Source organism: Triturus cristatus, chromosome 2_1 (assembly GCF_964204655.1).
Source record: "Triturus cristatus chromosome 2_1, aTriCri1.1, whole genome shotgun sequence".
Lineage (NCBI taxonomy): Eukaryota > Metazoa > Chordata > Amphibia > Caudata > Salamandridae > Triturus > Triturus cristatus.
In genome coordinates, this window is record NC_140581.1 from 244,732,567 (window position 1) to 244,759,611 (window position 27,045).

The 27,045-nt window shown below is 45.5% G+C and overlaps 1 protein-coding gene across 2 annotated transcripts in view; it reads right to left on the reverse strand.

Annotated features, from left to right (window-relative positions):
• Window positions 1–13,251: 13,251 nt before the first annotated feature.
• Window positions 13,252–27,045, reverse strand: part of NPR3 (natriuretic peptide receptor 3) — a 211,742-nt gene continuing 197,948 nt past the window's right edge. For both annotated transcript variants that reach the window (XM_085630771.1, XM_085630762.1), the window contains exon 8: window positions 13,252–14,589. In XM_085630771.1, coding sequence (XP_085486897.1) covers window positions 14,478–14,589 — 112 coding nt within the window. In that variant the 3' untranslated portion in view covers window positions 13,252–14,477. The remainder of the gene's footprint in view (window positions 14,590–27,045) is intronic.

Sequence of the window (27,045 nt, forward strand, 5' to 3'; positions counted from 1 at the left end):
ACCCCGAGTTAAAGTGCAGATGCAATGTGATGATCTTCTGGTTATGCTTCCCAATTATAAATTAATTCATTGTCGAGGTGCTACTGCCCTAAATTGATTGCTTTAGTGCTTTCATGTTTATTTTTAGAAATGTTACTCCCCATCATATAAGCGGTATAGAGGAACCACCCAGCCAATAGGTTACCGCTTGCCTGCATGTTCGTATTTCTAGCTCTCTAAAGATTCTTTTCGGCAGTATCTTTCTTTCTGTCAGGTGACTTGGGCAAACACAGACTATATGTGCAAGACTTTCTTCCTTATATTTGCATAAGCGACATTCTTTGGTCGGTGTCTGTTCCGAAACGGTACTGCATAAACTGGAGTTTTATTTTCGGTGAAAAATGTGCTGTAAGGTTATCCTGGTGCCTTAGTGTTTTATAGGAATTTATCACTGTCCAGGCATGACGTCTAAGTGCAAGCTTGTCTTGTCTGGTAAATATGAAAAATGCTTGTTTGTAGCTTTTATCACTTTATAAAAAGGCCTGTTTCCCAATACTTGCACTCCAGGCGTCTTGTATTCCAAGTTCCTCAATAGCCTGTTTTAGATATAGCCCCCATGAGACTTTTTTTATTTTGCTGTATTTGCTCCTCTGTTTCCTTCCAGCACATATGGTTGATTGACCCTCTTTCAAATGCGCGTAGTCTCCAGCATAATTTTATAAAGGCTCCTTTGCATTGGTATTTTTAGTTTATCAACCCAAACTCTAAAAGCACCTGTGCTGGAGATGCAGTTTTCGTGATGCTGAACACAGATTTGTATACTCTTGTTTGGATTTTGTTTAAGATGCCTTCTGCGCGTCCTTTCAGGGTTTTCATACCATAAGTCATTGTTGGCATTAGCTGAGCACTCATCACTGTTAAAAGATGGTCAAATGAAGGACAACTCAATTTCGTTCTTAAAGTTTTGAAGCCGTAATTTAAAGATTGCGCTTTCGCCTGCATTGTTTCCATGTTGGTACCAAGGGTGATGCCTTATTCTAAGTCCGCAAAGCAGTGCTGTCTGTAGCTGGCTCTCTGTTCATACATCCACTACACTCCAAACCAAACCACAAAGATAAAATACATTGTCATTTACAATGCAAATGGCTCTAACTCTGACAAATGCGAGACCTATTTCATTGCAAATGCTTGTTGCCAATGGTAACACTGTCTGGGAAAAGATTTCACCTCAATAATACCAGTTTAACAACCAAATGCAGCAATAAGCAACTGAAAGATGACAAATCAACTTTAGCAGACAGCTTTCCACTGCACAGGAACACGTTAAAATGTTTTTTGGAAACGTTTGATTCGTTTGAGCTAAAAACATTTTTTTTTTTAATCTGCAGATTTTGCAGCAGATGATGTATTACGTGGCAAATGCAGCAAATCCATAATTATTTGGATTCTGCAGTCCCAGAATCTCTTAATTCCAGTGGCCATGCATATTGCACACTCTAGTTTTATGCTACTGTATCAATGACGACTAGCACGAACTACCGCTATATAATTTCTGTCATATATGTGGGTGCTGTAAATACACCTTGCAGCGCTTGTATGACAATTAAATGTCCCTGCCATATTTGCATTTTAGTTATCATCTACAATGAATTTATAATGGAGTTAAATAGGATAAACAGGAAGTTCCAGCGCACAGCACGTTTGGTGGGATGCCACATGTGGTTTATTACTGTTTATGAGTGCTGAAGTGCACAGGGTTCTAACGCCATCAAAATAAGATGTATTCCCTACACTAAATCTTTACCCCAACCATCACTCTTTCCGTAAACCTAACCCCACTCTAACAATAAACTAAGCTAGCTCATGTTTATTAGCCAACTCTTACAACTACCCTTTAAACTGCTTAACCCAAAAGGGACCTCTTACAATACCTCTAACACAAACCCTTATATACAATGGTATTCCTTGTGGTGGTAAGTACTGATGTCATGACTTTAAGTACTTGGGCGATCTACAGTATCTTAGTTTACGCCATATTCAATAGTTTACACTCGCCCATTAAGTCTTCACAAAACCTTATGTAGGGTATTCATCAATGGGTCACTTTATTTGCTGAGTCTTTAACTGTATCCTTTTAATTGTTATTGTTTTGCTAATGAGTCTCTATGGAAATTAAGGTGTTACTAAAAATGAATGCATTAATTAATTCCTCGTCTCTTATAATCTGAAAACCACCTTAATTTCTGGAAGTGGAGAACTTGGTTATGTCTAAAGCTCGCTAGTGCTTTAGAAACAAGCAGCAACAATTTTCAGATATTTGCATGAATACGTGTGCCAAGCAGTACCCGTAACACCAAGCAGAGGACTGGGGTCTTGGACACTTCTTCACTTACTACCTCATTATGAGTGCCCCAGGTTTCCGTAATTACTGATAGCAGATGCAGGGGTAATGGCAGTTTATGAGTTATCTCCCGATTACGAGTTTTCCTGCTGGGGATGGGGAATAACTGCAGAGTTGTTTCATTTATAAATCTGTGGATTTTCCCTGGATACAATTTATCAGATTGTTAGTGGAGAAATAAATCACTGGAAATCTGAAATTGCAGGCTCTACTGCAAAATTGTAATCCCAAATTGGCCACAAAGTAATTGGGAGGCGTTTGCTCCCAAATTGAGAATTATGAGATACTTTTATTGAGGATCTTAGTATTTCCATTTTTCATGTTTACGATTCTAATTGATCTTATTGGCTTCTAGGATATAGAAATCATTTGGCTCCCGCAAGCTTAAATGATTCATGACACAGTAAGGCACCAATCCACACTTTTCTCAGGCATCTGTTTTCATAATCTTTGGAGTTTTCACTTTTTAATTTGTTTATGTGCATGTATGATATACAAATACATGAATAAAAACTGCAGGGTTCTTTTTCTTTTCAATGGGAACATGTTGTTTAATTCAGATACATAATAAACCAAGAATTGTTTACAAGAACATATACACACTTACAAGTGAACAGACACCAATTAAAATATATATTCAAAATGGCCGGATGTATTGTTTCAAAAGAAATAATAATATATTACACAAATAAACAAAGGTTATATCCACAGTCATGAATACTCATTCTCTACACAAAAACCACAATAAATAAAATCACATTATATGCAGATAGTTCTACTTACAACAGTACAATATACTGTAGCTTGTGCCGTGTTTGCTTTAATTTCTAGCAGACTAAGATGTTTACGGGTTGCCAGTATTGGTACACTAGACAACAAAAGTTATTCAGAGGAAACAAGTAAATGTGGGGCCTTTACAATGTCTATCCTAAGATGTCCTAAGGTTGTGACCAATATTTTGAAGAAGGAACAAAGGAAATATATGTGTAGCGTATAGCATATATATATATATATATATATATATATATATATGCGACTACTAATAAATGCAATTTCACACATTTATTCCTACACTGCAAAGGTGAGTTTATTACCACAGTACAACAAACTAGCATGAGAAAAACACTTTTACTACCTCGCAGAATGCATTTAACAATTGTTATGGACAAGTGAACAACTCTCCTAGTAGTGTTGAGGTCTCTTCAATGTGATTTTACCATACTGCACAGTTTAACCCATTGCATCCAGGTTTTGTTAAAACATGTACATATTAAAATACCATGGGATAAACCATATGCTGTTCTGGTTTACTATATATATATATATGGAAGGCAAATGCTGAAAGGCGTCCACTGTCCCGTTTGTATGCACAGTCAGTGAACAAACCTAATTAAAATATGTAATCCATGTCTGTGGTGCCGCCTGATTCCTGCGTGGGGAGAAGAAACTGGAGTAGCAGGATTCTCTGGTTTAATATATATATATATATATATATATATATATATTATTTTTTTATCCTAATTTCTTCCAGAGAAAGAATGTTGGGTCGCACTCACGAGGGATTTACAAAAATGCCTTTTATTTCCTTACTCCTTTTCACAGAGTGGAAGCCTTAATCGACGCGTTTTGGTCTATCCAGAGACCTTGGTCTTGATCATAATTACAATGTTCAAAACAACCATTTAAATACATTGTAGCTGCATTAGGTCATTTCGTGTTTATGATGAACATCGCAAAGCATTATGGGAGATGATCATTTGTAATAAACATATATATATATATTTATATACATATATATATATATATATATATATACACACACAACTCAGTTGAGGCTTTGGTCTCTCACGAGTATATTACTGTTTGCGGGCACACAAACACAAATATATGTATATGATCTGTCAGAGGACATCTGAGAGGAATTTAATTGACACAGTCAGACAATACCAAGCCAAGTTGAACATTTTAGTCATAGGATTTGAATCCACTTTCATTTGTACTTTCCTAAAAGGTGACTATAGAGGGAAACGTGCCTGTCAAAAGTAGGCCAGCTAAGGTAGTTGAGAAATTCCAGATGAGAGCTTAGAGCGAGATCCTCACCATAAATGTTGGGGATGGTGGGGTGTCCGTTCATAAGTAATAAAGGTCAGAGTCAACAGGTTTATCCTAGTTTGCTTTGTTAAAAATATATTGTATTTATGACACAATATTTTTGTTAGACAATATAGGCCTTGACATTCTGGTACTTGAGGCTTTGGCCTCTCATGAGTATGTTACATTTTACACACACAGACACACACACATCTTTAATTTCTCAACTACCTTAGCTGGCCTACTTTTGAAAGGCATGTTTCCCTCCGTAGTCACCTTTTAGGAAAGTTCAAATGAAAGTGGATTCAAATCCTCTGACTAAAATCTAATAGTTGGCTTGGTATTGGCTGTTGTGTCAATTAAATTCCTCTAAGATGTTCTCTGAAGGAAAAGCTCTGTGCTGGTTTAACAAGTCCAAATCGCCTGCGCAACAAAGGAACATGAACAGTGTGAGCTTTGTATCTGGTCAGCCCAGCCTCAGATATCATCTGCCAGTCATGGGCGCTCACAAATAAGCATTTTAAAAAGCTCTAATTTTCATAAAGTAGCTTTTATCTCTGCAATTCTGCGTATGCAGATAATGAAAAAAAGAACAAAAAAAGTATTTTTCGAAAAATGATCATCTAGACCAGGCAAGGGTGTGCTCTTTGGAAGTTGTTGACTTTATCTGGCTTTGCAGCTTGCATTTTTGACAGACCGCTTTCTCCAGTCCCAACTGTACAAGCTTTTGGAACGTCTGGCCACAATAGAAAAAGTAGTGCTATTATCCCTTGTGCATTACACACATTATAAAGTATTTTTTTTTTTAAGAAATCACAAAAATTGCTTCTTACTTGGTACACTCACTATACTTCTTAAGAAGTTTTTATATCTAGAAACAGGGGTTGCCTGCCCATACAGGTGCACTAGGAGGTCGCCTGTGGTACCACCTTAAGCGGGGAATTAAATTAACTTAAAAAAAATGAAAACAACAACTTAAGAGCAATTGACTGCATCACTTGCTAGTGCTTCAGTTTCTGGCAGCTAGTGTGTGCCCGCACGTGCCTGTAAATGAGACAGCTCCAACCATTGGTAAGCAATTGCAGACGGTTCTTGATTTTGACACGCATCTGGGACTGTATCACGTCAAATATATATCATCATAAAGAACATTCCGTTTCTTAACATGAAAAATATATTATAGAGGGAATAATTATTTGGATCTTGCCAACGATTCTGACATAATTAACACAAGTGGTTTACAAGACCTTAGATTATCTCCAGCGAGGTAAATTTCAAAATCAGTTTGTTTCCTACACTCGTCATTTGTGTGTTCCAGGAATGCTCTCTTGGACAGTACATTCTGGGAAACACCCAGATAGATTTGAAATTCCATTCTAGTACTATTTTTTGTTTTGTAGTTTAAAGTCAGTTATGTAAAAGAGATAACCATTTTCCCAGAATCTGCGTCTTCTTGAGGAACCATCTCTTCTCAAGCATTGCAGGGAAGGGAACCTGTGGTTTATCAAAGGCTGCACTGCAGAAAAGCCACTTAGAGTTGGAAGTGTCATTTCCCAACTGTTCCAAAAAGACAACAATGATGGTGAGGACATAAAATCCTAAATGAAAGAGTTATGAAAATATAAATTTTCGAAATTTAATGATATGCCCGATTGTAACTCTCTTTTATTTAATGGCAATTTCTGATCTTAATGTATTTAATGTAGTGCAATAATTACGGACTTCAATAAAAAAAAAAAAATATATATATATACATTTGAATATGCACACTTGAAAAGATCCCAAGCAACAGCTCTATACATGCTGATAGCTGCTTAAAAAAAATTCTAGCAGGACTTCCAAGGATAGGGTTGGTGGACCACAGCCATCTTACAATGCTAGTAAATGAAAATTGTTACTGGTGGCTAGTTGAATATGGACGTGTGAAAAGCTGCAAAAGCAACTGCTCTGACACGTTTAAAAAAAAAAACTTCACCAGCATAAATTGTGAAGAAATATTGTGAACAAGTGGACTTAAACTAATTGCCCAGAGCACACAACTCAGCAGCTGCTTACTGAGCTGCATCCATTCCATTTCCCACAGGGATAAAACGTAGGGCGGGACTATCAGCAGTGGTAAATGGGAAGCGCCTGGTCGCCTCGCTGGCAGCTCGGCCATGCACACCTTTTAGTGACAGCAAAGAAAACGGCTCCCTACAACCTGGAGTCTAGAATTCCTTGGGACTAGGGGTTAAGTGAAGCATCTTACTGAAAGGCACATTTACAGACTTCACTTTAATGCCCAATATCATCAGTGGTCCATTTAATAGGGCATACCCATAACCCATGTCACACCTGACCACCTCGGGGATGCCTCCACAGACAGTCCAATAAAAGGATGGCCATGGATGCTGAATCCCATAAAAACAGACAACGGCCATGATGGGCACATGCAATACTCATTGCCAATGCCAGTAGGGTGCCCATGTGGGTCAAGCACAGAACTTCCAGTTGTATACGTTTTGCAACTTGTGTTTGCCTCTTGTGAAGGTTGCTGAGTAGTAGTGCCAGTTGGCTATGTAACTGGTGGTTTACTTTACACTATTACGCGTTGGAATGTATGAATTTACATAAATACTGCAGTTCCCTAGGGACATTTCTGAGTTCCCTGTATGGGTTAAACTATAGAGGCTACAAAGCAGTGATAAACAAAAAAGGCTTTTTCATTTGAGATCAGTCAATTGTTCATGTGTTACTGACATGAAAGATAAGGAAACTCCCATGGATTTCTATCATCTGTTTCCTTTAAAGAAAAAAGGCGACGTATGCCAAGCGCAAATGCTGTACAAAGGCTTATTATTAATACAAAAACAAGGATATTCTTGCCAAGTACAAACCTGTAGGTTTGCCTAAATCTTGCAAACTACATGAAAAGAAAAACATGAGGCCTTGTAATTTGGCGTAAATCTGTATAAAATGCCACAAAATTAATTTTGCACACGTGTGCCGAGGTGCATATTTACATGGTTTTCGAACACCAAACGAGCAGGGGAATGATTTACAGTACCAAATATTTGCAGAACAGCGCGGGGCACAGTTCGCCGTGGTTAACAAACATGTAAGTGCAACATATGTACAGATGTATTTGCGTGCCTACTTAGAGCTCTTTTTTAAGTGGCACTAAACTACTTAAGTGTTCCAACTCTTACATTGGCACATTTTTTGTCCTATAAAAGGCATCAACCACTCTGAATGTAGACTAAGGGGCGCCCTTCTTAAACCTTCCTGGGCTGGCCTAGAAACGGCAGTCACCGCTGGGCTCCTTTCATGTGTGTCCAGAGCGGCTCAATGGACCCTTCTGAGTCACCAGTCGCATGTGCAGAAGCACAGCACCACAACTGCAGCAGGCACAGTGGTACCAGACGCCCTGACTGCAAAGGGTCTTTGTACCCCAATTGAGTCCGTTTCTTACCACTCATCTATGTGGTGGAGCCATTACAGCTCATAGCATCCTTGTTACACTACTGGGGAGCAGACTGATCTACAGTGCATCAAGTTTAAAGTGCTCCCACCACAGAGTACATAACATGCCAAAGACTGTTTTTTTCCATGCTATGCTTTTAATGGAGAGAGCACCTGTGTTCTGCTCTTCCTAGGCTCCACATTATTCACTGCACATTATAATGCATATCACAGCTAGATATTACTTCTTGACTACCTCTGAACACTACAGAGTGATACCGGGCAAGGACATGGACTTCAAGACTGGGTAACAAGGGGTAGCGGCTCCTAGCCCTGGCAAGCTCTTCAGTAGCCAAGCACAGCCCTTCTTAGCCCATAGCACATGGCCGATCAGTACAGAAAGTACACATGGACCCTAGAGCCCTGGTTACTTTCAGTAGTTTCTGGTCCATAACATTGCCACTCAGGAGCAGATAGGAGGCTGGCAGAGGGAAGGGTTGGGCAGGAGTTGACCCTGTGATATCTGGGTGGGGGTGACTGGATTAAGTGCACTTCTGTTACCCCTTACATTTCGGTGAATCATTAACCAGGCTCCAGCCCGTGCTGCCTGAAACCTAGAAGACAGTGGGTGAATGGCACAACAAGTGATATTTGGTTAACTTCTGCAAGGGGCTGTCAAGGGAACTCTAGATATAGCATGTTAGCACTGTAAGGGGAGACCTTCATGACGTCATTACCTAGCAACAGAAGACAGCCACAAGTATACACACACTTCACAACCCACTCAAGTCTTTGTATAATGGTAGACTGCTGAGTGGAGTGAGTTGAAACTAAATATTACTCCGAAAGCACACAGAAATCTGATAGAGTAACCGCAGGTCTCCCCTTCCATTTACACAATACCGTCAACATTTCATCTAAATCGAAAAACTACGTCAACATTCGCATGGACGGATTCAGCTGTTAAGGCTAAGAACCTGCAAACCACATTTTGCACACAACCAAAACCTGATGTGTTTACCGATGTACAAACCGCATGTGCCGGTTAGCAAGACATTAGGCGCTACATCAAAATCACCAACAGAAAGATGTTTTCAACTTTCATACGCAGATGAACCCCGGCGCCACAGCTAGGCGTACTACTTGGAAAAAGATTTAGCAACTTTACAGATTATTTTAGCAGTTTTAAGACGCCGCCGACTTGATGGCAAATCGAAAACACACCACAACTAAATATAAACCAGTGAAAACACTGTGCATTTAAATCCATGGACTGGTAAGGATATTTATATGCGTTTTCCTCACACTTCCAACTATGTCCCATTAACCTTAGGTGTCACTGTGCTGCAAATATAGTTGCTACCCCTTGTGCAAAACAACAAGTTAAAAATAAGAAAACTATTACCACATACCATGGCGTTGAAACAGAATGCCTCTGAGTTGTTATTCACTCTACAAACAGATGCAGTGTATTGCTGTTTGCAAGTTTGATAACTCTAATCTTTAAAGCAGGGGGCTGTGCCTAAGGATTTGTTTCATTGTTTCGTGCTTGCTCGTGCTAGAAAAGCAAACATTGTTGGATAGATTAAAGGAAAACACTCTATATTGCCAGGCATATGTTTGCTCACAGCTCTGAAGACCAAGGTGAACTATTTCACAGTGCATGTTTTCATAAACAGACTGTGGAGAAGGAGGTCCCCTGTGAGCCTGCGCATTCTAGCCCAATGTACACATGGCATACATTTCTCCTTAGTGATTCACTGCACTCTTAATACGTGGGAGGACACTTTATTGGAAACTGGTCTTAAATGATCACTGTGTGTCATGAAAATGGCAAACTGAATTTATACTTAATTGCTGTTGGCATTAACATGCTAAGCCAGCTATGGAATGCCATACATTTTCCCATGAAAGTCTCTGGATTCACCCTTTGACAGGGGTATCCAATGTAGGCCCATGAGGGGCACAACCATGACAGATGTTCTGCACACCCAAATAAACAAATACCCACAAAAAAACTTGACTTGAAGTAGTGAATTTACAGGAAAGCAATGGTTGGCTCGAAAACATAGCATGGCCGTGGCCCACCTAGGCCTACTTTGAACACCCTTACTCTGTGGCTTGCCTTGAAATTGGTGACATTTGAGACTCTCCTTTAGTCACCATCACCATGAGAGTGGAGATACAAGCAGATCTGTTTCCCACCCTCTGCACCACCCACTGCAGGAACCAGCAAGAACCCGGTTTGCTAACTTTCTAGTGTAGCCAGAGATTACAACTGTGACCTCTAAGCTATGAAAACATTTCCTCTGCTCCAGTAGGACGTTCCTTCATTGTTGTTAAAAGATTAAATATCACATTATTGTGGGAATCTGTATTCATTATCCGTGATCTCATAGGGCCAAAGCTGCTGTTATTTCCCCTAACCCCAAAGACTTTCTATCTATTCTTGGTGACAATTATACCTCAGAGCAAAATACCTTAACAATATTAAATCACAGTCTCTATTAAGGTATCCATACATTTACACTTCAACCCAAAACGTTCCCTAGAACTGTTCATAAACACTCTTAGGAGACATTCATATACTTTCTGCATGTCTGAAATATTTCATCCTATGTACATTGCTCAGTCATTTGGCCAGTACACTGTGTACTGGAATCAATCACGGAAATCAAGTTTGCTTAAATGTTTGAAGAATCAGTTTTTACCTACAGTAGCTTGTTTTACATGCCTCTCTTACAGCGCAAAAATACACCTTGCGCTCATTCTTAGTATATTAAACAAATTCAATTTAGGTGATAGTTACACTAAACTGTATTTTAAGTCAGTCCGCTCCATATGATAACTATTGGAGAGAATATGACCATTTAAGGAACATAACAGCAAACAGACTTTATTGCTGAAATGGAACTAATTCTAAAAATGCTGTTGTATAATTCTTGCTGGTGTTCAGAGAAACTGTGCCTTTCTATACAACCAACTTGGAATAAAATGTCAAGATCGGAATTTTAATGAAGGTTTATGAATTTTAGCTACCTGTGCGTGTTTGCAAACACTTCCGCATAATAGTCCGAGATTGGCAAAATAACTATTTTGGCCTCAGTCCTACAATATTTTGTGGAAAAGTGCTTGACCCTGAATCTAGGGACGAGGTTACAAAAAGTGAGAGACATGTGAACAGGACCTAAGGCAGAACTGTACTTCCATGAAAGCTCAAACATCAGCCATAGGGAGAAATGATAAGATGCAGAAAAGTTCCTCCTAATCCACTGTGTGCAGTAGAAACAGATACAACGTTTCTCAAATAGCTTGCTATTCCAGGACATCCAGATAATTCACAAGTAAAAGTGATGTAAAACCTAGACTTAAGTCTCAGACCAAGTGTGGTATATTCATATTTGGGTGCAAAAGATGCTTTCACAGAAGCCTACAGTGCAATATGTGAAAAATGATTCCACTCATGGAGATTTTCCATCACAGATTCCTCCAGGTATAACCTGGAGAAATTAGCACATGGAAAACTGGTCACTGATGGGTAAAATGTATATATTTCAGATGCTATAATTGCAAATAATGCCCCCTTCTGAACTGTTTAATTCAGAATTATGTGGTAACAACACCCTAGGGAAAAATGTACGGCACAATAATGAATTTACCTCCTAGTAATTTTACTGGGTGGTAAAATCACTGTGGGCAAACAATTTTACTGTATGGTAAAAATGCCCAAAGAAAAAAATTCAATGAGTGATATGGATGTACCCCAGGGCAATCCTAAACTTGATAACAGAGGGCAGAAACGTGAGTGTGCTAGTCTCAGGGGAGTGGCTACTAGTAGTGCAGCTTGTAAAATGGCACCAGGGCCAAGGAATGCATCGTGCCCACTGCGTAGGCTGCCTCATCGTCTCTGTTGTGGGTCCGGGCTTGTGTGCTGATTTTAGCATTTTTATTATTAGCTCAGCAGAACCCTAGTAGTCAAGCAAGATGACTACAAAGTGAACTATCCAGCAGGAGCACAGAAGCCAGCACAGAAGCAGATCTGTGCTACCTGTCAGCAGCCTGTCCCCTAGTTGAACCCTCAGGACCCGAAGTCTGCTCCCACACTATAACAAGACCTCCTGTTGGTGGAGCCCAGTCCACAGTATCAGCTTACCAATTGGGTAGGCATGCATGCCTTTTCCCGCAGAGGATTTTGAATCACAGCCGAATCACTATAGAGCCCACTTCCTTTTGGTTTACCGTTTCATTTCCGTATCATCTCCCTTGTGTTTCTCATGCTTCTGCATTTCCCTAGTCCTTCTACTGCCTGTGTCTGGGTCTGTACCACTGCCTACAAGGAGCCTGCATCTCCCTGCATGCAGAGCCCACAGACCAGTTGTGCGGTGCCGCTGCCTCAGTTCGGTAATGTCTGAACACTGTCACCCCCCACAAGCTCCTACACAATCGGGCCTGCTGACTGAAAGTGCACAGGATTGTGGTGCAAGGGATAGAGCTGCTTCCCAATTGAAGAGCCAGCAGACTGCCACCTGGATAACAAAGAGAATGAAGGAACGGGAAAAATTGGCGGATATGTAAACTAAGGGATGGATATGCTTTTTTCACTTTAAGATGGGGATGGCCTCGTTTGCTGAGGCGTGAGCAGAGGTATCTACTTACTGTTATCCGTTCCATGACATTATTGTGCCCATCACTTGAAAATTACCAGCGTCATCCTTGTATTCTCTGGCTAATGTTTCAACCTTATAAGTTGCTTTTTTCTGCTCCCACCCCTCTAAACCCACAACTGCAGTCACCTTTTCTCTAAGAAGAGATCAGGGGGCACTTTTGGTTCTGCTGGAGAAGTAATAGCTCACAATTTACCCTTTCATACTGTGCATCGCCCTAAAGAAAAGCTGAGAATTTCTGATGCACAGCCACCAATAGTACAGCGGGTGCAGTGGCATTGGTGTTCATGGGCATGAGGGGCTACCTGTACCACAATAACAGCTGTTTTTACTAGCAAACCAAAGAATGCGTGGCCATTTTTCTTGCTTGCCATTAGAGCCCACTGTACTCTTGCTATGCCCCTTACTAGGCTAGATCTGCAATCTGCAGTCAGTTTTTATGGGCATATGTGATCCCCATTTGGTACACTGTCAGTCACAGCTCTGACTGCTGATGTGGGATTGGCAAGCATTCAGTTTACGAACTGCCTAAGCCCAAGAGCACTTATCACATTTGGTCATTTTCTACATGAAAATAGATTTAATATAAAGTATGACTAAGACTTTAACATTTACTTTCAAATAGCGTTCACTAGAGTCACAGAGTTTGTTATCACAAAGAACTTTGTAAAACAGTGGCAATTAAACAAAGAATATAATTTGTTAGCAAAATAGGAATCAAAGATATAGCCCACACACATAGTGCCTCACACCCTTAGACATTTTTATGATCCGCAAAGAATAGCAACAAGTGCATCTGTTCACTCTGGGAATGTTAAGACCCGGAAACACCACAGAAGTACTTACTGTCTGTCTACAACTCATCATCCCAACAGAGACAGACCCCTTTAGTATCCACAACATCAGCATCAGAAAAGTGTGTTCAATACATTACAGCAATCACAGGGACTTCTTGCTACCATGCACATACAAGAAGTTGATAAGGCTTCCAGTATGTTGGAAACAAAATAATGGCTTGGTTGTTCGATAAATGCTATATATTTGGCACTTTCTTCCATTAATGCTATACCACTATGGGTGAATGATCTCATAAACGTTGGTGTTAATGGAACCTTCCATGCTGGGCGCTGTAAGATCTCAACTGTGGTGATGACATGGTCTTTCTGAAGAAGTCAACAGATACCTCAAATGGAGCATGATGATAATGCATACATTTGTTTGTATCCGGTGTTGGAAGGACAGCACAAATGTTGGTCACACTACAGTACTGCATCATGGACAATCTAAAACCTGATCTTCCACTGGAAACTGTTGCAAGGGGGCACCACATTGTGGCATAACTTTGAATGGGGTTGGCCTTCCTATCGGCGCCCTGCTAGAGACTGCTAGGTGTCTGCCCTGTGTTTGCTGAAGTACCACACCAATGGTATTTTATTTGGATGTCGGTCAGTACGACAACCACGGTGGCATTTTCCAGATTCCAGATTTTGGCCTCGGCATCGGTATCACGCAAATCATCCTATTTACAATATTTCCTGAACCATATAAATAGAGGGTTTTAAGGGGGAACAAAAGGCGAGAACAGAGGCCTTCGCCGCCCAAAGGGCAAAACGGCCGTAGCCAATGAACGTCTGATAAAACCCTAGAAGCATGCTAAGGCATCTCCTGCAAATTGAAACAGAGTACTCATTCTTCGTGAGATGAAAGGCCATGTGGCATAACGTGATTAGTAAATCATTCCTGAGTTTCTGAGAGAAAGAAAAAAAAATACGCGACTGCCTAAAAGACTGGGCTGTCAGAGAGCCTCTCCGGACATACACTGCGGTCTTTGGTTGCATTTCACTAGAGCTTATCAGGAAGAGTGTGTGTTTTTTTTTTAATTAACTTTTGTTTCTTGTGTCTTATGCCGCTGAAAAGTGGGATCTGATGGAGTCTTCGCGGAGCTGCCTGTGCTTGCCGATGTTGCAGTTTTCGTGCTGGTTCCGTCGCTCAATGGTTATTCTGTATTTCTTCCTGCGTCAAAGAGAAAAGAGCACAGTCAGAATCCGTTTCCGGTTCAAGAATAACACAGACAGGGCCTCGGGGGACAACTGGGGTTCCTGTGATAGATGAGAAAGGGCAGAACACTAGAAACTGGTCAAAGATAAAATAAGGCCTTTAAGTTTGGCGAAGATCTGAGGCGCCTTTCCCAGCACGGAACACAACATCCCACCTCGGTTATCCGCCTCCATTCGGCTCAAGCGCCATCTTTTTTTAATATTGCGTGGGCCGGGTATGGAACGCTTTGCCTATATCAGTTTATGAGCCTGTTATTCTACATGAAATCTGCGACATGCTATCACGTTATTGTGGTTTAGTAAAGATTGTATAATGACATTTATGACAAACATTTATAGTTCGGAAAAGGTCAGAACCATTTCCTCTAAAATCGTTGTAATCAGAACATTACGAAATACCGAGGAATGTGTTTTTGTTGACAAATGTTATGTTGTTCCTCTACCGTGGTTATTTCAGGGCCCAATCGACTAAGCAACCTATCTTTTAGCAGTCTCCGAGCGCTTGTCTAAACATAATAACAAATGTAACTAAAATACAATAGAGATAACATGCAAGTCAGAGTATGTAGACAATGGCCTTCCGTCATTTGGTGATCTGAAATGCCCGTCACTTTTTGGAACATATCGAAAAAAAAATTTTAATAATGACATTATCAGCTGGTGATGTAGCTGAGATTAGGTAGCATCTGTGTGAATTCCCTTAGTGAAAGTCTGGGTGAACTAGTTTAAAAAAAAAATCTTTCAGTTGTGTGTGCGAGTGACCACGGAACTCTGTCAGCACGCATTCACATTTTATAACAGCTCATGGGACAGCATACCAAAGATGACTGGATGGCTAGTGAGGCACAGAACAGCCCATCTAGAAAAGCGCATTGAATTGTGAAAGGAATTCCCTGATGTAAGATGGCTGCCACGTGAATGTGATGATTTGATTGCCATTTTGGATGGGGGAATTCCACTCACGATAATGTTCTATTACTTACCGGTAATCTTCATTACTCCGGGTCCCGTTGTCCTCGTCCCATTCATAACAAGTTATGTTATGTTATGTTAAATTAAATTTATTAAGCGCACGTACGCCCGTAGGCTTCATGGCGCTGTGGAAGACTAGCAAAACATAACATGTGACAGAAAGAGAGAAAATTTAACTAAAGATAAGCTTGCTTAAAGAGCCAAGTCTTAAAAGCCTGTCTAAAGGCTAACAGATCTTCGTGGAGTCTTAGTGGCAGTGGCAAGGAGTTCCACAGGGAGGAAGCTAGGAAGTGGAAAGATCCTCCTCCCTGGCGTTGTTTCCTGATCCGGGGCACGACTAACAAATTCTTTTGGCCAGAACGGAGAGCACGGGAGGGAGTGTAACTGACCAGCAGGCAGCTAATGAATCCAGGGCCCTTACCTTGTAGAGCCCTGAAGATAATGCATCCCGCTTTAAATGCTGCTCTCTGCGCTACAGGCAGCCAGTGGAGACTGGCCAGTCCAGGTCTAATAGACTGCCACTTAGGAATTTTACAGATCAACCTGGCCGCTTGGTTCTGAACCAGTTGGAGTCTCTTGAGCTGCCCCGCCGGTAGGCCCAGATATAAACTATTGGAATAATCCAAACGGGACAGCACAAGAGCAATGATGACCTGAATCAGAGCAGGGTGGATTAAAAGGTGGGCGATCTTCTTAATCTTGCGAAGTTGGAAGAAACTTGCAGATACCACAGTCCCTACCTGGCTTTTGAGCGAAAGATCTTCATTAAAAGTGATACCTAAGCTCTTAACTGTTTGGGATTTAGCTGGAGGATCTCCCATTTCTGGAGGCCAGAAGTGTGGTCCCCAATGCAGTTCACTCTTCCCAGGCAAAATCAGTTCAGTTTTGCCTGGGTTGAGTTTCAGATGATTTAGGCCCATCCATCTCTGAATGTGAACCATGACCTCCCGAAATTCGGTGGCAGCGCCAGGGGAGTCCAGACAGAAGATCAGTTGCAGATCATCTGCATAGTTAAAAATTAAGGCGCTAAACTTTTTTAATGAAAATAACAAGGGTCGTAAGTACAAATTAAACAAAAGTGGGGACAGGGACGAGCCCTGGGGGACTCCACATTCATTTTTGATTTTGGGCGCTGTAAAAGTTCCCAATCTCACTGCCTGGGTACGCTCCGAGATAAATGACTTCAGCCATCTAAGTGCCGAGCCTCTCAGGCCAGCCTGTTCGACACGGTCGACCAAGATGGTGTGGTCGACCGTGTCGAATGCGGCCGATAGGTTGAGAAGTACCAATGCTTGGTGAATGTCCCTATCTGCATTGCTTCTTAGTACATTCTGGACCGCCAGTGTCACCATCTCGGTTGAGTGCCCTGGTCGAAACCCAGCTTGGTTATGCTCCAGATATCCAGTGGTTTCAACGAAGCTAGAAAGGCAGCTAGCAACGTGTGCCTCCAGGATTTTTGATAGGAATGGCAGCAGGGATATCGGGCGGTAATTAGATGGATCGTGAGAATCAAGACTGGGTTTTTTGATCAGGGGAATCAATAGAGCATGCTTAAATCCTGCCGGTACCTTTCCCTGGTTAAGTGAGTCGTTAAGCAGAAAGAGGATCCCGTGAGGGATAGAGTGCCCAATCTCTGTAAAAATGTGGGGTGGGCAGATGTCATCGGGTGATCCAGACTTAACCCGTGCCAGGAGAGTTGAAAAAGTTTTAGCATCTATAGCAGGAAGGGTGTCTAATGTAGTGGGGTTATTAAAAATATCATCTAAAGGAGACGATTTAGGAGAGCTAGCAATGTTGCGTTTTATATTTACAATTTTCTCTCTGAAAAAATCATTCAGAGAGTCACACAACTTCTGGGTAGGGGCTATTGATGGGGCTGTCCTATCATCGTCACAGAGCTCGTTGACTATGTTAAAAATATCTTTAGTTTTATTTGAGGAATTTAAAATTTTTTGAGAAAAATAGTCAGATTTATGTTGGAGCAAGATTTTTTGGAACTCCTTTCTTGCGGTACAGAACACTGTCCTGGCTTGAGGGGAGTAGCTTTGTCTCCATTTCCGTTCCTTCTGTCGAACTCCCAGTTTAAGATCTTTCAGTTCTTGGGAGAACCATTTGTGTGCTTCATTTCCTCTAACATTAGGGACCCGTACTAAGGGGGCTGAGAGGTCAGCTGCGTTAAGTAACCAGTTAGACAGCGCTCTCTCGCTAGTGTCCAGATCATCGTACGGTGGTGGTACAGTTTTGTTTAAAATGTCAATAAATCCCGGAAGGTCCATAGATTTCCATTTGCGGAATTCTTTGCTCTTGCATGGCTTGGGTTTGACATTTCCGCCTACTTCTAGTGTGAAATAGATGATGAAATGATCCGACCAGATACATGGGCTGATGACTGGATTGGATAAAGATAGATTATGCGTCCATATCTGGTCCAAGCTGTGACCTTTCTGGTGAGTGGGTACATGGATGTGCTGATTTAGATTCAGGTCTGTTAGCAAATCTATCAATTCAGCAGCTTGAGTATCTGTGCCTATGCTATCAAACCAGTAATTTAGGTCCCCAATAAGGATGATTTTAGAGTAGCTGACTACATATGAAGCCAGCTGCTCTGCCAGAATGGATGGATATTTGGCCATGTATTGGGGGGGTCGGTAAATCAGGACCAGAATGAGGGACCCACTTTCAGTGTCGAGATTAATCACCAAGTTCTCAGTGTCCGGAAGGATCAAAGAAGGCAGTTGCCTGACCTGAAGGGATTTCAAGATTATAGCTGCTACTCCACCTCCGGCCTTCCCAGGTGTACGGTTGGCCGTCAGAATATAGTATTCTGCAGGAAGAGCCACGAGTACGTCGGGGAGGGAGTGAGGGGTTAGCCAAGTTTCAGCTAATAAGAAGATGTCAGGTTTTACCTCCTTCAGGAAAAGAAAAATGTCTATCTGGTTTTTGACCAGGGACCGAGTATTGAGGTAGTAGCAGCGCAAGCTGTGTTTTACAGAGGGTGCAGTTTGAGGCTCAGGAAAAGGTTGTTTTAAAGGCTGAGCATGAGGCACAGCATTGATGGAAGAGGAAAGCCCTAGGCTTTGAATGCAAGTCAATGTGCGTGGGGCTAGGGAGTGCTTACAGGGACCATCAGGATTGTGAGATTGTGAGATTGTGAGATTATGGATGACCATCTCCCGACAGAAAAAACAAAGGGAATGCTGGGACCCTAATACTGCCCCTCCCACCGGGAGTACATAGGCAGTACTTACCCAGCATCCCGCCTGTACAACCAAGCCCAGACAGGAAGGCTGGTCGCACGGGCGGGAGGGAGGGAATTATGAATGGGACGAGGACAACGGGACCCGGAGTAATGAAGATTACCGGTAAGTAATAGAACATTACCCCCAGGTCCCTTATGTCCTCGTCCCATTCATAACAAGTGGAGAATACCAAAGCAGAACACCGGCCTTCCGAACCCACAAGCACACCCAGGAAACCACAACAAAGCAGCAACCCAAGGGAGCACCGAGAAGAAGGGAAAGGGGGACCGGAGGAAGCAACCGGCTCGCAACCCAGAACAGGACAGCAGGGACCAAACAAGGACCGGAGACAACCAAGAAAAAAACAGAAGGCCAGGACCCCAACAAGGCGGCCGCCAACCAGAGAAACCGGAGACAGGGCAAACAGGACCAAGACCCAAAGAACACGGCCAAGGAACCCACCAGACAATGTAGCCCAGCCCAGAACCACCAGGAGGGCACACAGGACCCAGCAGCCGCACGGACACCGAGCAGACACGACCGCCCCGAAGAAGGCCAAAGAAAGAGGCCAAGACCGGACAACAGGGCTCAGGCACAAACACCCAGACCAACAAGGTAGGAGGGAAGCACAGGCCAGAAACCGGCCCAACCCAGCAAACCAAACGACCCGGCCCCCAGAGAGGACAGAGGAGGAAGCCCACCCAACCTCGCAGAAGAGGCCCAGGACCCAGGAAAGAAACGCCAGCACCACCAGGGCCACCAAACGACAACCACCATGCACCCAACCTAGAGGGTGGAGCCGCAGCAAGAGGTCAGGAACCAGAAACCAACCAAACCGAAAAGAGAGGGAAGGAGGCAGACACCTGAAAAACCCCAGGAGGCCAAAAAACCCCACAGGCAAGGGGGCCGCCAGCCCAACCAGGACGGACACCGAAGCCAGAGCAGCAGGGGTAGAAGAAGCCAACCCAAAATACCACAGGCAAGAGAAGCCCCCAGAAAGAACCAGCAGCGGACCAAACAACAGAGAGGCCAACAAAGACCGCAAACCAACAAGCCGGAACCTAACAGAACCAGCAAGGGAGGGGACAGGGCCACCGGCCACAACCCCAAAAACCCCCAACCCCAAAGGGAAGGAAAACAAGGCAGGGCGCAAGCCCAGGGAAACAAGAACCCCCGGCTGCCCCCAAACCAGGAGACAACCAGGCAGGAACCCGCCGAACGACAGAGGGCAGAAAAAAACACGCGCCAACACAGCGGAGAATTGCACAGACACCCAACACCCCGGCCAAGCCCGCAGCAAGGGCAGGAGCATCGGAAAAAGGCCTCAGGGCGCATGGACCCCAGGCCAGAAACCCACCAGGCCCGACCCCAGAAAACGCTGGAGAGGAGCCAAGAAACAGCCAAAAAATAGGGCAACAAACGGAAAGGAACCAGGAAGCCAGGACCGGAGCCAAGCATCCTGCCCACGCAGGAGGACCCGCAGGCCCAACCAGCCCACAGAAAAGAGCCCAGGCAGCACAAAGGACAAAGCAAGGGCAGGAAGGCCCACAGAGACCCCCAGCCCACCACCGCCGGAAGAAACAAACAAGAGAAACCGCCGAGCGGAAACCGGAGGAAGCAGAGAAGCCAGAGGGCCAACCAACAGCAGAACCCGGACAACCCGCAGCCAGGAGGGCGAACCCCACAGAGGCGACGACGAACAGCACAGAACCGCACCCCAACAAGAGAAGGGGGGGGCACCCAAAATATACCCACACCGGGAGCAGACCCAGGGTAAGCAAGGGAAGACAGGAACGAGCCAAGACACCGGAACCAGGAAAGAACCAGGAAAGCCCCGTAAACAGACCCCACAGCCGGCTGGGAAGCGACCGAACAACCAGCAAACCAAAGAGGCATCGCCAGAGGCCTCGCCACACCAGCAGGAAGCCAGCAGGCCAGGAGCAACAGAAGGCAACCCCGGACATGCCAACCCAGAAGCACCGAACACCAGGACTCCACACAGGCTCGAACAAGGCAGCAGAAAGAGGGCCAACGAAGAAGGAGCACCGGGGGAACTCCGACATCCCACAAGGGAGACAACAGGACCAGGCAGAAACATGGACACCCAACCACAGGCAAAACAAGCCCGGGAAGAGAGCTACCAGCAGGAGCAGGCCCAGAAGGACACACCCGGACAGGGCCCGACACCATCGGAGCGACCCGCCAGGCCAGCCAGAGAGCGCATAGGCAAGGATGCAGGGCTGAAGAAAGTGACCAACAGGCGCCAGAAACCCGCAGGAGCCAGAAAACCCCAGCGGACCCCAGCCAGGCAACCAGGAAGGGGACCAGACGAGACCAGGACCCCCCCAGAGAGCAACCGCCCCCAGAGACCAGAGAGAACCCCAACCGCAGAACAGAAGAGGGGAAAACAGGAGCCAGCGCCCAGGACATGGCAACAGCGAAAGACAGCCAGACCCAGACAGCAGTGGCCCGAACCCCAGGCAGGTGAACCGCACAGGGAACACACCCCGGGGGGGGGGGGCGCAAAGGAAAGGAAGAGCAGGAGCCCAAACCAGACCGAGCAGCACCGAAGGCCGAACCGGGAGGGTCGGCTAGGGCCCACCGAAGGAAGCCAAAGACACAGGAAACAGACCAGGGGAGCAGCAAAAGCAGGGAACCCAAAGACAATGCCAAGGAAACCCCAAAAGCTAGCAACAGCGCCAAGGGAGCGCTAAAGCCAGGAGCAACCAAGAGAGCAGCACCCAGCAAGGAAGAGGCAAGCAGAGGGAGTCAGCACCAGCCAGCCAGCCCCCACCAAGCAACCCCAGCTCACAGAAGGCACCGGGACAAACACAAGCTGCTGGAAGGGAGGCAGCAACAGGCGCAAACCCCGGGAACCAGGAGGAGGCGAAAACTGCACCACACCACGGACCCAGGCACCCGAGGCCAAACCACAGCACCAGCACCAGGAACACCCAGAGGAGCAGGACCGGCAGGCGCGACAGAAAGAGCGGGCAGACCCCGGCAGGACCAAAAGCCCAGGAGAGGGTAAGCCCCAGCGACGTGGGCAGCCGAAGAACAACCGCCCACACCAGAACAAGGGCCAGGAGCACGGCGGCCAAACAGGCCCAGGAGGACCAAGGCCCCAACCGCAACACCCAGGGAAGCCATCAACCCGCAAGTGCAGGGAACCCCAGGAGGACACAAGCACCGCGGCCAGCGTACCAGAAGGCAGGCAGCAGCACCCAAGACGACAGCCGAACATCCCGAACACCGTCAAGGGCCGGCTAAACAAGAAAGAACCGCCAGAGAGGCAGGAGCGGCAGGGCCAGGCACCAAGCAAAGGGAGACATGCAGCCAGGAACAAGGACCGGACAAAATACACCACCAGGCACCCAGCACCGGCAAGAGAACCAGGCCGGGAAACAAGCGAGACGGTGGGGGACCACGAGGAACCTGACCCACGCTCCAGCACGGCAGCGCCCGCACCAGCCCCGAGCCAGCAAAGGCCCAACCTAGGGACGGAGTGCCACCGGACAGGAAACAGCCAGCGCACAGCAAGCACGGGGGTGGGGAGCCAGACCCTGCAAAGGAAACAGAGCCACGGCAGCGAAGCCCGCAACCCCAAGGCAAGGCATGACAGAGACCGCCAAGGCAGAAACGACGAGCGAGGGCCACCCGCAGGAGGAGAGACAACCCACGGCAAAGGGCCCAGCACCTCCCGCTGGGACCAGAACCAGCAGCCACAGACGGCACTTACCCCTGAACCGCAGGGAGTCCACGAACAAACCCCCAACTCCTCCAACAGCATGCGCAAACTTGGCGCATTCGAGCAAGCATCCAACAGGCATTCGACACCAGTTCCATGCTCACTGAAACGTCTGAATAAGGACAGCACCCCCGCAACCATCGCAGGGGGGAGTGAGGGCATGTAAGGAGTCTTACGGACCACCCGGGTGACCTCGGAAGCATGGGACTGGAGCCCAGGAACAGAACCCGGGATCGCAACCCCCGACAGCTGCAAACAGGAGCGGGCGCCCCCGAAGACCCCGAAGGAGCCGCCAGGACGCCACCCCCCCCCGCAGAGACAACATCCCGCAGGATACACCGCAACAGCACACGACAGACCCCATCAGGACGAAGGTCGGGACGCAGAGGCACAGGCAGTGGCAGCACAGAACAGCACATGAAACAGCACAACTGAAGCCGGTGCTGCAGACACCCCGGGAGAAGGGCCCCATAGCGTCCGACAGCAGAAGCCCGTCAAGGGCACGCAAGGCAGCGCGTATGTGCCAGGGCCCAAGGAGACGCCGCAACAGCTGACAGTGTGCGGGGGGGCCGCTCCAACAAGGAGGAAGGCAAAGCACCCCCGCGCAAAGAAAGACGAAGGGAAACCTGCAAATCCTCGCAAAAAATAAGGAAAAGCCACCAAGCGGGACTCACCCGGGCAGGGGCCAACACCAGTGCCAAGGCCCCCCCCCTCCAACCTCCAGCAGGAAACCAGGAGAACGAGGAGGAACATCGTAACCGAGGCACGTCTCACCCGGCCAGGCTCTGGAAGACGCACCCACGAACCGGAAGGAAACAGGAGCACACGCCCCAGCCGCAAAGGGCCGGGCGGCCAAGCAGGATTCCGGCAGGAACAGAGACTAACTCCCAGCAAGCCCGGCAGGCCAAGAGACAGTCCAGGAAACCCCGCTCCCGCACAGCCAGGCAGCCGGGCGGGGGGAGGAGAAGAGAAGACCGCCACTCCAGCCCAGCAGGAGCAGCACCAGCACACCACATGCAGTCTGTCGACAGACAGAAAAAAGAACAGGCGGGATGCTGGGTAAGTACTGCTTATGTACTCCCGGTGGGAGGGGAAGTATTAGGGTCCCAGCATTCCCTTTGTTTTTTTCTGTCGGGAGATGGTCATCTTCACTTGTTATGAATGGGACGAGGACATAAGGGACCTGGGGGTAATGGGCTTTGCTGGTGTCAATAGAGGTGAAGCATCTTGACAGGATGAACACTGAGATCAAGCAGAATATCCAAAGGGACTAGTGGACCTGGCGGCTTTAACCAACACATGCACATTTTTTGATTTAACAATTTTTAGTGTCACTAATCTTCATGACCCACCTTTGGCAGGGTTTTGCTTGTATTGTGCTTTTTGCAAAGTGTGTTATTCTTGTTTATTGAGCTGGCTCTGGCAGGCCCAGCTTTTGTTAAGATAGCACCCCAGTCAAAATCAAAATTTGCACTTCCTCTGCTCTCCTCTCTTCCCAAGGTTTTCCCTTAACCTTTCCTCAGTGCTATATATAAAAAAAAAGCTTCAACAGCATTGTGAAGTGTGTAGCTAGCCAAGTTTACAAAAAATGTTGAGAAAAAGTTGCCTTGCACGACTCGAAGAAACCGGTATTCTTTCTATTGTGCAAGGCCACTTTTTGGGCAATGGGTGCTGCTACCCATTGCCCAGGGCGCATAATTCAGCAACTGCTTACTGAGCTGCCCATTTCCTACAGGGAGAAAACATAGGGGGTCATTATGATGGCGGAAGGACTGCCACCGCCGGGCAGGTGGTGGCGGTCCTTCCGCCATCACCAAGCGTATTACCCACTGCCAAATTAGGATGGCGGTGAGTACCGCAGCGGACGCAAAGTCCTTCTGCCACTTCACCGCCAAAAACAATCGCACCGATTGCCTGGCGGACGGTGCAGGGCCCCTAAAATGTTGGCAGTGCCTAGCAGGCACCGTCCACCAAATTAGGATGTGGGTATAGGAAAGGCCTTTCCATGGCGGCATCGCTGCCATGGAAAGGCTGGTGGGGATTGGGTTTGGGGCCCGGTTGCAGGCCTCCCTTGTTTGGGGGGGGTGTTGCTGCACTGGGGGGTACCCATGGTACCCCCTGCATTTCCATGCACCAAGTGGCAGGCACCGCATGGTGCCTGCTACGTAGTGCAGGGAAATGCAGTGCAAGCACTTTTAACATTGCGTACGGTGCTGCAGCCAGCAGCACCGCCCGCAATGTTAAAAGCCCTGGATGCGCCCGCCAGTATGGAGGGCGCATTCCTAATCGCAGTGGTGGGACCACTGCATGTCTGGCAGGGGGTCCCAAACACTGCTACGATGGCAGGCAGACATCGTAATTAGCTCCATAGTGTGGGACTTTCAGCAGCGGGGAATAGGAAGAGTCCGGTTGCCCCACTGGCAGCTAGGCCACTCACACCCTTGAGTGACAACACAGAAAACAGTTCCCTATAGCCTGGTGTCCCGCCTTCCCTGGGGGGGATTCCTAGCTTCAAGAATTAGGGGTTCAGTGAAACAAAATGTCAGCTCAGTCAATGATTAGAACTTTGCTTAGTTTGTGAAAATAAATAACCAACCAACCAAATAAATAAGTGCCATTGCCAAACATTTTTCCAAGAAGGTGGTGGCCCACCTTCACTACTGATGCGACCCACTTGCACCACTGGGCCACCATCGCACCACCCACTGTCTTCCGTGCCTGCCCTGGGCCAGCTTGGAGACAATATTAGCTGGTGAACCTACTGACTTGGTTTGGATTGAAGTTCACCGCAAAATAAATAGTACCAAATGGTGAAATTTACAGGATGATTGTCTGATAAATGTTCCCAAAAAATTCTGAGGATTTGAAGGACACTTAGGAGCTATTCTAGTACTTATGTGGTGTTCTGCTGAGGACTATACACTATACCATCATTAAAGCATGCAACACGGAAGAAAAAACAAGCACCGGCATAGCCAATATGTCTCACCCTCAGAACCTTATATGTTTTTAGCCATGCAGCACATTATCCTGGGTGCTACAACATAGAGAAATACTTCATGTGCCAATTGTCTGGACTGCTGGAAAAAGATAACTGTGCCTACACTAAATGGCCCTTTTTATTCGACATATGTGTTTGCATTTTCCTATTGCATTTTGTACCAGACATCCAGAATCTAATTCAGCAACCTAGCGAAAAGGTCAAGCACATTACATAATAATAAGTTAAATGTTTTGCTTGTCGATATTTTTACAAATGGGCGCTTTAGAGATAGGAATTTTCGATGGTATGCATCTTAAATATGAAGGTTCAAATCATGCAGACATTAAATAGCAGTAACCCTTTGTCATTAATTATGATATTTGCAACAACATGCAGTGCGATCCATTTATAAACCCTAGTCGTGTCACATAGACAGGATTCACTTTGAGGTTTTAGCAGGTCAGACTAAATGGACAACACTGATTTAAACGCTGTTTTTAAGCTTGTTTAAATTATACCTCCTCCATGCATTGCAAAACTCGAGAACAAAACGAAACAACCCCCTCGGCGTGCTCAAGTGACACGTAATGCTTACCTAATAAGTTACTGGAGGCAAAACTAACTTCGAGAACACATTTTACCTGTGCAAAATTTTGTACAAAAAATTAGATGCATCTCTCTCGAAATTGGAGGGGAGGTTACGAAATTCTATGGCCTCCCTTTGCCTTCTGGATTCTGAGATGAGTTGAGATACAATCCTAGGTAACTGCTGGGGAGGCGTAGTTCTTAAAGCTACTGTGCAAGTCTTTGCAAGCAATCCGGAATTACAAACCACGTTCAATCCGATGTGCAAGAGTTTGAAAGAGTACACAATGATGCAGCCGGAAAATAAAAAGTACACAGGCCACCACCACCATAAAACACGAGTCCATGCGAATACACAATGTTCATACACATAACACTTGAAACACAATTTGATTGTTGCATTCTGATGTAGAGAAGTGGGAGAGCACACAGATGGAGGAAGAGAGGAGAGGATGTGGACTGTCGGCTTAAACTGCCGACTTTGGTGCAGGAAACCAGGGCTCGAGCCTCGAGGTCGCGTCCACATCCTGTGATTCTGGGCAAATCACTTAATCTCCCCGTGCCTGAATGTGTAATGTAAATACGGTGCTCATGTAAAGCGCTCCAATACCTTCGGGTCGAGTTTGCGCTATATAAATATGCAAAAAAAGAGACCAGGGCAGTGCTTTAAATGGGGAAAAATAAGTGCAGGTACTCATTAAAATAGAGGTGTGGCAAGTGGGCGGAGCTAAGGGCAAAATAACATCATACATAGAGACTTCTGTAATAGTTGCAGCATATATTAAAAAACATGAGAAATGTGTTTATGTAAAAAAACACAGATTAACTCATAACACAACATGAAAGTCATGATGGCACTTTCTCCCGAATGGTCGCTGCGCACCT